Source organism: Tamandua tetradactyla, chromosome 11, assembly GCF_023851605.1.
Source record: "Tamandua tetradactyla isolate mTamTet1 chromosome 11, mTamTet1.pri, whole genome shotgun sequence".
In the NCBI taxonomy this organism is placed as follows: Eukaryota; Metazoa; Chordata; class Mammalia; order Pilosa; family Myrmecophagidae; genus Tamandua; species Tamandua tetradactyla.
Window position 1 is genome coordinate 79,172,474 of NC_135337.1, and position 13,161 is coordinate 79,185,634.

At 55.3% G+C, this 13,161-nt stretch overlaps 1 protein-coding gene across 1 annotated transcript in view; it reads right to left on the minus strand.

Moving 5' to 3' along the window:
* The window catches only part of CELF5 (CUGBP Elav-like family member 5), a 49,170-nt gene extending 36,249 nt beyond the window's left edge, over positions 1-12,921 (minus strand). The window contains exon 1 of the mRNA XM_077121195.1: positions 12,663-12,921. Within this exon, the coding sequence (XP_076977310.1) occupies positions 12,663-12,921 (259 nt within the window). The remainder of the gene's footprint in view (positions 1-12,662) is intronic.
* Positions 12,922-13,161: the final 240 nt, after the last annotated feature.

Below are 13,161 nucleotides of genomic sequence, written 5' to 3' on the forward strand. Positions count from 1 at the left end.
CGGGGACAGGGTGTGTCCAGACACTACTGGGTCCCTGAAGCCCAGGAAAGGGCCCAGCACACAGTAGATGCTTGGCAAGTACGCCACTTCTTTTCACCACCATCCTTCTCTGGCCCCATCTCTCACCCGCCTTGCCTCCTCCCTTGTCCCCCGGCTCCCTCCCTCACCCCCCAGTCTGTCCTCCCCACCACAGCCAGAGCGCCCGTGAGCCCCTGAGCCAGGGCCCATCCCTCCTCTGCTCACAGCTCTCCGTGGCTCCCATCTCCCTTGGGATAAAAAAGCCCAAGTCCTCCCCTGGACCACCAGCCCTGCTGGCCCTGCCCCATCCCTCTCTCCCTGTCCCCCTCCCGCTCTCCCCCTCGCTCCCTCCGCTCCCTCCGCTCCAGCCCCACGGGCCTCCTCCTTGTTCTTCCAACACACCAGCCTGCCTCGGCGCCTTTGCACATGCTGTTTCCTCTGCCTGCAATACTTTTCCCTTGGATCTCTCACTTCCTACAGGTCTTTGCTCAAATGTCACCTCCTCAGTGAAATTTCTTCTGATTCCTGGTGTAAAATTGCAGCCCTTAATTGCCCACCCCATTTTTTTTTCTTTTCTAGCACCCTCATCACCACCTGACATGCCATCTGTGCCAGTTTGAAGCTATTATATACCCCCAGAAAAGCCATGTCCTTTAATCCTCATACAATATTGATGGGTGGGTTTTTATTATTATTATTATTTCCATGGAGCTATGACCCACCCAATTGTGGGTGGTAACTTTTGATTAGATGGTTTCCATGGAGATGTGTCTCCACCCATTCAAGGTGGGGTAGCTCACTGGAGCCCTTTAAGAGGGAACCATTTTGGAAAAATCTTTAGAGCCCATAGAATGGACAGAGCCCAGGAGAAGTCATTGAAGAAGTCTGGAGAGAAAGCTAGCAGACGTTGCCATATGCCTTTCCAGCCAAGATAAAAATTCCACACATCATCAGCCTTCTTGAACCAAGGTATCTTTCCCTGTGTGCCTTAATTTGGACATTTTTATAGCCTTGCCTTAATTGGGACATTTTCACAGCCTTAGAACTGTAAACTTACAACTTAATAAATTCCCCTTTTAAAAAACCATTCCAGTTCTGGTATATCGCATTCCAGCAGCTTATTAACTAACACGCCATCTATTCTATTTGTTTATTTCTGTCTCCCCTACTGGAATGTCAGCTAACATACAAGGACAGGCATTTCCGTATGTTTTGTTCAGTGCTGTAGCCCCAGCACCCAAATCATGCCAGGCGCACATTGGGCGCTCGGAAAATATTTGTCAGATGAGTGAACGAATGAATTATTTTGTTTCCAAACCGACTTGCTTATATCAAGAGCACCTTTTTGAGGGCGGCAGCCACGTCTGATTCATTTTTATCCATTCCTTGCTCACCCCCATGCTTAGCCCAGGGTCACCCAATATTCCCTGAGCATCGATTATGCACCAGCTAGGCTGCGGAACAGAGAGAAGGAAGAGACCCTTGTTCAGAGTGTCCCTGACCACCACCGTCTCCTCCTTCCCTCCCCAGACAGGACCCAACTGCGATTGGCCCTGTGAACCCCTGCCTCTAGCTCCTTTGATCCCCAATCCCCCACCCCCCGCAGGCCAGGTGCCCCCCATCCTCAGTCTTTAACCTTAGCTCTGCAATCTAGTGGCTAAAGGTGGGTCTCAAACCTGACCCAACACCTTCTACTGCGTGGTCTTGGCCCACCACTGAACCTCGACTTCTTCCTCCATAAAACAGGTCTCACTGAGGATTACACGAAACAAACCCTCTGCAGTAAGGAGGGCACCTCTTGACCACCTGCATGTCCCCACTCACCCTCTCCACCGCTTCTTCCATCTTCTCAATCTGAGACTGCCTCCCACTTGACTGAAAACAGTGAGACAGACAGGCTTTCTCTCACCCGCTTACTCCCTCTCTGCATGTGTCAACTCATGACTTGCACTTCTAAGCGCCTCTCCTGACTCGCCTCCTGCCTCTCAGGTTGCTGCTGCTCCTCAGTCTCCACTGCTGCTTTCTGTCTGGGTGGGGCTTCTCAGGGCTCAGCGTGGACATCTGGTCTCTCACCCAAAGCTGTCTTGATCCTTCCTTCCATCCAAAAACCTACCCGTCCGCCAACTCCCATCTATCCATTCACCCATCCATTCTGCAACCATCCATCCAAACGTCCATTTAAAAACCTACCCATTCACCGGCTTCTAGCCATCCCCCATTCATATATCACCCAACCATCCATCCTTCCATCCATCCACCATCCACCCATCCATTCAACCTCCCATCCAAAAAACCTACCCTTCCACCCATCCCCCATCCATCTATCCACTGATCCACCCATGCACCTGTTCATCTTCTCACCTATCCATCCAAACTCCCACCCATAAACCTACCTATCCACCCACCCTTCCATCCATCCACCACCCTTCCATCCATCCTTCATCGATTGATTGGTCCATTGATCCATTCATCCATCCATCCATCCATCCATGCTTCCATCCACTCATCTACCCTTTCACCCACTCGCATCCATCCACTCATGCATTCACTCATCTATCCATCCATCCTTCCATCCATTCACCACCCTTCCATCCATCCTTCATCAATCCACTGATCCACTGATTTCATCAATCCATCCATCCATGCTTCCATCCACTCATCTACCCTTTCACCCATTCACATCCATCCATCCACCCACCCATCCACACATCCATACATTCACTCATCTATCCATTCATCCTTCCATCCACTCACCACCCTTCCATCCATCCTTCATTGATCCATTGATTCATTGATCCATCAATCCATCCATCTATCCATGGTTCCATATACTCATCCACCCTTTCACCCACTCTGCATCCATCCATCCACCACCCATCCATCCATATTGCATTGATCTACTGATCCATCCATCCACCCATCCACCCATCCATCCATGCTTTCATCCATCATCCATGCTTCCATCCGTTCATCCACCCTTCCATACATCCTTTCATCCACCCATCCTCCCACTTTTCCATCCACCCATTCATCCTCCCATCCATTTTCCCATCTACCCATCCATCCATTCTTCCTTACATTCACCCATATACCCACCCACCCATCCATCCACTTGTTTTTTCTCAGACACCATTCTAGGAACTGGGGACACAGCAGAGGATTGGTGAAAAGTGGGTGAATCTGCATAGAGGCTGAAGGAAGAGCTAACAGGATTTGCCATTGGGGTGATAAGGGAGGAGAGATGTGAGAGAAAGCGGGGAAGACCAAGGGTGACTCCCAGATTCTTCCCTGAGCACCTGGAAGTTTTTTTTCATGACCATCACACAGTCCACCAACTGTCAGAATGTGCTGTCTCTCCAGACCAGGATTTCCCACCTCACCACTGTTGACTGCTGGAGCTGGATCATTCTCTGGGGTGGGGTGTCCTGGGCTCTGAGGGGTACTGAGCAGCGTGCCTGGGCTCCACCCACTCAATGCCAGAAGCAACTCCCACCCCAAGTCGTGGCAACGACAGATGTCCCCAGACACTGCCCAGTGCCCCTGGGGTCAGAATCATTCCTTGTTGACAACCACTGCACCGGATCCCTGTCTTTTCAAACTCCCCCCTCCAATCCTGCCAGAGCACTGATTTGATCTCTTGAATACATATGGATCCATCCCCTCCCCTCCACACCAACAGCCCAGGTCCCAGCTCAGGCCCACCCTCTTCTACCTGGACCACATTCCCACCTCAGTCTCCAGTTTCGCCCCCCTCTTTCTGCTTCACAGGGCATCAAAGGACTATTTCCCCCACCCATGATCTGCCCATGTGCCTCCCCAGCTCCAAAACCTGCTGTGGCTCCACAGTACCCTCAGGTCAAAGCCAAGACCTCCAGCCTTTGAGGTCCTTCTCAACTTGTCCATTGCTTCTGCCTGGACTCTTCTCTCAACATTCCCTCCATTGCCTTTAAAGCTCTCACACAGATCCTCTCATAATGCTCTGGCTGTACCAGGGTCCCCAATATTTCCAAGTCTTTATCCCCCCTGTGCTTGCCTCTGGGATTCTATCCCCCCCAAAAAATCCTCATCTCTCTTCTATGTAGTTTTGCTGCACTCTCAACTCAAAGTTTACTCCCCCTACCCCAAACCACACTCCTCTCTTCCCTCCCCCCACATATCACACCCCTGGGCCAGCCCAGCCATTCTGCCTAACCCGAGAGCATGATGTTGTATCTCCTTAATCAAACAGGCGGTCTGGTTTGTTCAAATGTGGCATACAGTAGGGGCTCAAAAAGAAGTCAACAGAGGGTGAGGATGGCTGGATGAATGAGTGATCCAGACCCGCAGACTCCAAATTTCTTTCAGGGCTGTCGCTGCTATAATGAACTTGCTGTGTGGCATTGGGAGGCCCCCTTCCCTCTCTGGGCCTCTGTTCCCCATGTGTAGAAGGTTGGACTGGGACCTCCAGCTGTGGTCTCCCATCTGGTCCCTCCCCTTAGTAGAGGGTCAGGGACAAGGATGCAAATGATGCTTGGCACTTCCAGCTCCCTCCCACCGTTCAGACATGAAGACCCCACCCACAAAGGGTGCTGGGAGAAAGAAGAGGGGAGGAGGAGCTGCTTCATTCTTGTCTCCAACCCTCTCAGGTTGGCATCACCAGGCACTCTGCCTTCTCTCAGAGCTCCTTGGGGCCGAGAGCTAATGCCATATCCTAGAATTTTCTTTGCCTTGTTTTCCCTATCTAGAAACTGTTAGGCATGGCCATTTAAACTTGAAAGTTCTCTGCAAAGTCAGACTTGCAAGGAAGGGTTGGGAGCTGGGGACCCATGGTCCAGGTTCTCCAGACTCTGAGCTCGCTAAGGGATCCTGTCCCTCTCCTGCCCATAGCCCTCCATGGCTCCCACCCACTCAGGGTGAAAACCAAACCTCTCTGAGACACACAAGGCCCAGTACAATTTGTCCCCATCACCTCCCTGCCTTATTTCCTCCTGCTCACCATCCCCTCCCCCGCTGCTCTCCCTGCCCCAGCTACATGGGACTCCCTTATTTGTTCTCCAATACATCAAACTTGTTCTAACCTCAGGACCTTTGCACATGCTGTTTTCGCTGCCTGGAAGGACTTTCCCTTGGATTTAAAATGGCAGCCTTCCTATTGGTTACTTGGGAATCAGCTCAAATGTCATCTTAGAGAGGGCCTCTTTGGCCACACACGTGAAGTTGCCTTCCCCATCCCCTACACCCATCCTGTTTTATTTTCTTTATAGCAACTGACTCCCATATAAACATTATTTATTTGTTTATGGTTTATTGTCAGTACCCCTTGCCCCTGGATTTTTTTTAGTCTCCAGAGCCTAGCTCAGTGCCTGGCATATAGTAAGGGCTTAATCAATATTTGTTGACTGTTCAATGTCTGACCATTTTTTTAGGACACCTACAATGGGCAATTCATTGCTCAGATCAATTACATTAATCACATGATAGAGTCATTCTGATTTCTACAACCACTCTGCGAGATAACTATCATTTTTGCTTCTCTCTGACAAATGAGGAGAACAAGGCTCAGAAATTATGGGACACCTTGTCCAAGACCATGTAGAAATAAAAAGTGGGGGCAAGATGGAAACCAAGTGTGTCTGCAAAGCAGATGGTCATCTCCATTCACGAGGTAAAGAGGAAGGTGGCAAATGTTGGGGAGGTGTCCATTTTTATCCATCCATTCATCATCCATCCATCTATCCCTTTTCCATCTCTCTATATATCCATCCACCCACACACCCATAAACCCATCCATCCATCCACCCATCCACCCACCCATCCATCCATCAACTTACCCATCCATCCATCCACTCATCCATTCATCCATCCACCCATCCATCCACCCATCCACCCATCCACCCACCCATCCATCCATCCACCCACCCATCCATCCATCCACCCATCCATCCACCCATCCATTCACCCACACACCCATAAACCCATTCATCCATCCACCCACCACACACCCATTCATCCATCCACCCACCTTCCATCCATCCTCCATTTATCCATTCATCTTCTATCCATCTTTCATCCATCCATCAGAACATCCATTCATCTATCCACCCTTTTACCACCTATCCTATATCCTCCCTCCCCCCATATCTTCACCCACCCACCACCCATCCATCCATCCATCCATCCATCCATTCATGCCTGTATCCTCCCACATCCATCCCTCACCCATCCCCTCGCTCTCTCATTCCCTAATGCCCCAATTCATCTTCAGGCTCCATTCCACAATGGTAACCAAGACACAACCCCTGTCCTCATAGAGCTTACATGTCAGTGACCATGGCCACGACCCCAGACCAAATGAACTATTACTAGGTCAATGTCTTCCAAATTCAGTTGCCTCCCTCTGGTCCTGGTCACCTCTAAGTCCAATCACAGTCACTTTCCCTGGATGGCTCTGACTCGAGTCTGTATCCACCCTCACATCTTCCTCTGCCTCCTTTATTCCTCTTCCAAAGGTTGGAAGGCTGGGAGGCAAGGAACCCAGCTGTGTACTTGGGGTTGGCTGTTGTCCCTTTCTGGCTCCCAGTCTCCTCATCTGATCCACCACGTCGGAGGAGAAACCAGATCTTCAAAAGCCACCACCACATGAACGCACGTCTTCTTTGCATCCCTCTCTTCCCACACGGTGGGCCTAGTCTCAAGGGGAAGCTTCCATTTTGTTCATCCAGGTCTGTAGGAAGCAAGCATATCCTGGATAAGGCTGGGGGAGAGGCTGGTGGTGGCCGTGGCAGCTTAGAAGGACAGGAAGCTCCCTTTCCACCCAGGTCTGAGCCTCCCCACTCCCTTCTAAACTCTTCCATAGCTCTCCCGTGCCCTCAGGAAAGAGAGAGAGTTCAGTCCATCATCAGAGGCTCTTCAGGTCCACTCCAAGCTGACTTTCCAGCCTCATCTCCCATGCCTCTCCCAATGCTTCCTCTTCTTCGACCTCACCCTTCACATCGCCTTTGCAAGCCCAGTTCCCTCTGCCTGGACCAATGAATGCAGAGACATCTACCTATCTTTTTCTCTACTGTGTTTCATATCCTATCATCACAGGATTTTACAATTATGTGACTATGTAAATGATATGCTTTCTCTACCTGGCAAGCTCCTTTTCATCCTTCAAAGGCCCAGTTCTAATGCCCCTCCTCCATGCAGCCAGGCAGCTCAGATAGAACCCCTGCTCCCCTCTCCAGTCCCCTCAACCCTCTACCTCTCCTCTAATCCGACTATGACCATCAGGGCTGTAGGTATTGATGTGCAGCTCTAACTGTCTCATTAGGGGAGGCTTAGCTCTCTCTTGCTTACCACTAGGTGAGGCCCCAAAGGACTTTCAGCTGATGTTGGCTGAATGAATGAATGAATGAATGAGGACCTAGTTGATGTTCCCATGAATCTCTCCCCTTGCCAATTTTAGGAATGAAGGAAAGAGACATGATTATTTTCTGGAGACAGTCTCCTCAAACTGAGCTCTGTCAGATGATTCCACAGTCCAAGGGGAAGCTTGGGGGACCCAAGGCCCTGGATTCCTTTCCTTCCTGGGCCCAAACTCCACCCTCCCCTCATCTGAAGATCCCCAGAGTTAGCTTTCCTCTGGGGCTTTGCATGTGCTGTTCCCTCTGCCTCTGACATCTTTTCCTGTTCATAAATCCTTGTCACTCTTCTGGTCTCAGCTGAGAGTTACATTAAAAGGCCACCTCCCCCTGGCCAGGCGTGTGCTGTGCGTCCAGCTCTGTGTCAAGGGCTGTAAATCCCACTTCCGGCCTCACCTCTCCTGCCCCCTGCGAGGTGGGAGGCAGGCCTGGTCTCCCAGGTCTGTAGATGCCCACACTGAGGGCTGGCGAGATTTAAGACACCCACCCAGGGCCACACAGCCAGTGAGACACAAAGAAACCAGAGTGGTTTCAACTCCAAGCTCTTAACTGCTCTCCTACCCAAATCACCCCCTCCAGGAAGCCCTCCTGGCCATATCTGCAGAGGCCAGGCCTCTGGGTTGTTACTGCCGGTGTGTGTGTGTTGTGTGTGTGTGTGTGTGTGTGTGTGTTTCCACCATCACAACCCTCATTGTGATGCCAGGTAGCCTCCCAGTTCCCCAACCGCCCCCTCACCCAGATGGGTATGTTTTTTTTCATTTCTTTTTTCTCAATACTGTGTCTTAGGGTCTAGAACAGGGCCTGGTATACAGTAAGCGCTCAATAAATGTCAGTTAAATGGGAGGATGTCTTGGTCCACTCACTCTTTGGTGAACCCCATAAGAGATTCCTGTTCACAAAGAATCGCCAGCTTCACGCCAACACTGGCATACAGATGGTGCTCAATACATGTTTATTTATTTGTTTATTTATTTATTTAAATAAATCTGTTAAATGGATGAAGTACCAGGGACAGGGGAAGCAGAGGCCCAGAGAGGGGTGCCCCTGGTTCGAAGCCACACACCCTGGAGTGGGGCGGGGGGCAGAAGCCACACAGCCTGGAGTAGGGGGAGACCCACGCCCTCGCCCCCAGCCCCCTGCTGCGCCTCCTCCCCCCCACCCCACAGCACCGGTCTCCCTGGGGCTGTTCCGGCAGAATCTCACGCCTCAGAGCACTGCTCCCACCCTCCCCCTCCTCCCTCCCAGAGCAAAGCCGGCAGCTGGTGCTCCCATGGAAACGACAGGCACCCCCCCTGCCGTTCCCCCCCCAAGCATCAACCCCCCCCCCCCCCCGCACCGCCCCCCCAACCTCCTCTTTAAGACAAATATTGTCATTAACATGCAAATGCAGATACGATTATCATAACCTGCCCCCCCCCCCCCCGCACCCACCCCCCTCCCACCCCCGCCCCTGAGGCAGCGGCCATGCAGGGCACCCCATGGCCTCCACATGCCCAGCACCCCCACCACCACCGCCTGCTGAAAGAGGGTCCTGGAAGGAATCTGCCCCGGCAGAAGAGCTGCGGGTCCCAAGGAAAACCCCTTCTCTGGATGGAGCGTAGATCTGGGGCAGGGGTGGGGGGGAGCTGCCGCCTGCCTCAACCCCCCCACCCCCCAACATCTTTCTCCATCTCTCTCTGTCTCCTGCTTTCTCTGTCTCCCTGGGTGGGGGAGTGGGCGGGGGGGGGAGCTGCCTCCCTGTTCCCTCCCCTCCATCCTTCTCCCACTCTATCTCCCCCAGTGTATGTTGGGGGGGGGGCACAGAGAGGAGTTGCAAGGGGTGCTGGGGCCCTCCCTTCTGATTCCTGCCCCCCACCCCCCATTTGGTTTCTCTTTCTGTGCCTCTTTCCTCTCTCTTCTGGCTCTGTGTCTCTCTCTTTCTCTGTGTGTCTTTCCACCGCTGGCCCTCTGCCTCAGTTTCCCCATCTGTCTCTTTCTCTCTGAAGAACACACCAATCCAGTACTGACTGGGCCTGCCCTCTCTAGGAGTAGCCTTCATTTCCTGCCTCTCCCACCCCATTCCCCCTCATTCCCAGGCTAGCCTGGGGGTCTGGCCTGGTCTCTGAGTCTCAGCACGGACCCCACTGCACGGGCTTTTAGGAGTTGGGGAGCCCCCACCCCACCCTGGGCCTCGTCCTCAGCTTGGGGGAAGCTGCTATCCTCTTCCACTTCCCCTGGCCTGGGGGGGTGGGGGCAGGTGGGTGACGGTCTCTGTCCCCCGGGCCTCAGTTGCCTTTCCCTATGACAGGGGTTGGAGCTCCCAAGCCACCTCTCACCCCCAACTCACGGCCATCTCCTTGGAGGGGGGAAATAGGGATGGTGAGATCAAACGAGTCTCTGAAAGTGAAAATGAAGGATGGGAGAGTGGGGGGATGCTGATGGTGACCTCCTGCCCTTCCTGCGCTGGGCACCCGGGGTCACAGTGGCCCCAGGTGGACAACTTCATCCTAGTCCAGCCCTCTTGGCTCCCCTTGGATCCAGCCTCCCCAGACCCCAGCACCCGTAACCCCAAAAGTCTCTGGGGAGGCGGTGGAGGTTTGCTTGCCTTTCTCAGGGATCCCCCTCCATCCCCTGGGGTCCTCGGTCCCCCTCCCCCACTGCTCTCACCTAGCACAAGCCTGGGTGCCCTCTTGGTTCCCCCAGAAAAGGAGCCAAATAGGTTAAGTCGTGGGGAGATGCCTGGACCTATCCCCTCTCCAAGAATCCTGACTCCCCTTCTAGCATCCAACCCGTTTGGCTGAGACCCAGAGAGGGAAAGCTACTTGGCCAGGGTCACACAGCTGAGTCCCAAATACAAGCTTTGAGAGTCGCCCCCAGCTCGTGCCACCTGGCAGCCTCAGGTAAGAGCCAGGTGAAATCCAGCCAGGCCCGGCACTGAGGGGGATCACAGTGGGCTGGGGACTTGCCCATCTGTGACAGGAGCTCCGAACTGGCCCCAAGGTGCAGCCTGTCCCACAGGAACACCGCTTCCCAGCCCCCTCCCATCACTGCATCCAGCTCAGGCCAACCCAGGAGCAAAAGAACGGGAGAGCAATTCCAGATGCCCTGCTCAGCCTGCCATCCAACAGCCCCCAAGGAAAGCTCAGCCACGGTTAAGACATTCTCCAACCAGAAAAACAAGAAACAGAAAACAAAAAAACAACTCCACATACACTGGGCCCTCCTGGCATGCGTGGAAACTGAGGCTCAGGGCCAGGGAGAAACTCGGCCACGGCCCCTCCTACCCTGCTCACCTCTTCCTTGCTGCCGAGGAAAGATACCCAGGATAGATTCTTGAAATGAGAAAAAGAGGGGAAGGAGCCACGGGGCGCTCCCATCCCCCCTGCACCCCATCTGTTTCCCTGACCCAGAAATCATCAACAGCCTTTCATTTCAATGTGTGTGTGTGTGTGTTGGGGGGGCACATGGACAGCTCCCCCCACCTCCATTGGAATCTTTCTAGAAATGAGCGCTTCAAACACATCGGGGGTGGGGGCACGTGGAAAAAGCCCTCCAATTAGCTTTAGCCAGGAATCCCAAAGCTTGATTCATCCATCGGCCAGGGTAAGCCTCTCCGCTCTCCCAGGCCGCATGGAGTTCGATTTTCCAGGCTGTTTTTCTGGGGGGTGGGGGGGTGGGGTGTGTGGCAATGGTTGGTTTGGAAAAGAGGTGGGGATGGGGAGAGATTTCTTTCCTTCCCCCCGCCCAACCTCACCAGGATCCCAGCTGGAGGGTCTAGTTACAGTAACAAGCCTGGGCTCCATTCCACCAGACTCTCCTTAGAGCCAGTCCTGACCCATCATTCATTCATTCATTCATTCATTCATTCAACAAGCAGGTATTCATGCTTTCTGTGCATGAGATGCTGGGGAGAACTGGAGATGAACTGGGAATGAAACAGGGCTTCGGGGCCCTGGACCACCTCTCTCAGGTCTCAGGGCCCTCTAGGTTTTGCCTTAGGATGGGGGCCCAGGGTGTCCGGCACGAACCCCTTCGCCTCCTGTCCCCCCCCCGCCACCCCCCACCCCCAGTTGCCAACAGATGACAGGAAAACTGTCCAGGCCGCCCCCAATGCACACACCCGGTCCACAATCCCAGCTGAGGGCTGGAGCCACAATTTATCACAGTGAGAATCAGGTGGGAGGGGGCAGGCGGACCTCCCACCCCACCTGCCTCCCCCCTCTGGGGGGGGGGCTCTTAGGTCGCCCACGCTTCCCTCCTCCCCGCCCCCTACTCCACCCCCGCCACCCCCCCCACCCCCGGTCCACCCCAGGGTCTGGGCTCTGCCCAGATGGAGAACCTATGGTCATTGTCTCCCGGCCTCAGACCCCATCACATTGCCAACAGGCTCGGCCACTTTTAACTCGAGCCAAAGGTGGACGCAGGGAAGGGTGAGGGCAGAGAAATGAGGGGTGGGGGGGGTGTGCCAATCCAGACAGAGATGGGGGGCAAAAGGGAGGGCAGAGGAGGGCAGCATCTGGACCACCAAGGCTGGCTCTTCCCCCCACCTCCACCCCCACCCCCCAGCCTGGCTCAGCTCCCCCTACCCCGCGTCCCCCACCCCCAGTCTTTCTTTGTAGTTACCGATCAGCCCCGGGTCCTGGGCATCGGCGTCCCCGGTGGCCGGACCTGGCCCGCCGGCCTAGCTTTGTGAAAATGACCAAAGCAATGGAGTCCAGAGGTGCAAACTTCCCAGACGGGGCCTGGAGAGGCCGAGGGATTGGAGGAGGGGGGGGAGGGAGGGAGGCGGGGGCTGTGTTCAGGCGGCTCCCCCAGCAAAGGGGCAGGAAGGAGTGGGGTGGGGGAGGGAAGAGGGGAGGCGGGGGGGAGGGGGTCTGGGGGCAATGGGTGGGAGAGGGAGGGAGAGAGAGAGAGAGAGAGAGAGAGGAGGATGCTGGGGGGGGGAGGAGAGAATGGGAGGTAGAGAGTGATGGGAGAGGAGAGAAAAGGAAAGAGGGAAAGAGAGAGAGAGAGAGAGAGAGAGAGAGAGATGATGCCGGAAGGTGGGGAGGGAGGGAGAGGGGGCGGAGGAGGGGAGGGGGCCAGCTCTCAGATCTGTCAGCTGCACCCCCAAAAGGGGGAGGGTGGGTGGGTGGGAGCGGGGACGGGGGTGGGGGGGAGAAATGATGCCGTGGCAGAGGCAGGCAGAGGGAGGAGGTGAGGAGGGGAGGGGAGGGGAGGGGGGGGAGAGGCGAGCTGGGAGGGGAGGCGGGGGTGGGGTGGGGGGGCCCAGGCGCCCACCTTTGTGCACGCCCGTGTAGGGGTCTTTCAGCACCGTCAGCTCGTAGATGCGGCCGAACTGCTCGAAGAGCGGCTTGAGGTCCTTCTCGTCCAGGTTGCGCGGAATCTGGCCCACGAAGAGCTTGATGGCGTCCAGGTCCTTCATGCCGTCGGGCTGCCCCCCGGGGGGCTCGGGCCCGCTGCTGCCCACGGGCGAGGGCCGCGGCTGCAGGAGCTGCTGCTGCTGCCGGCGCGCCTCGCTCTCGGTCAGGCGGGCCATGGCGGGCGCGGGACCGAGCCGGCGGCGGCGGCGGGCGGCGGGCGCGGGCGGACTCGCAGCTGGAGCGACGGACGCCGCCTCCCGCCTCCCTCCCGCGCCGCTCCCCGCGCCGCTCCGCCCGCCTCCGCCCGCGCCCGCTCGCACGGGCAGCGACAGGACCACAAAAGGGCGGCTCCGCGGCGACCCCTGGCGGCCGCCGCGCGCCTCGCTCGCCGGCGCCTCCGCGCGCCCGCAGCCGCC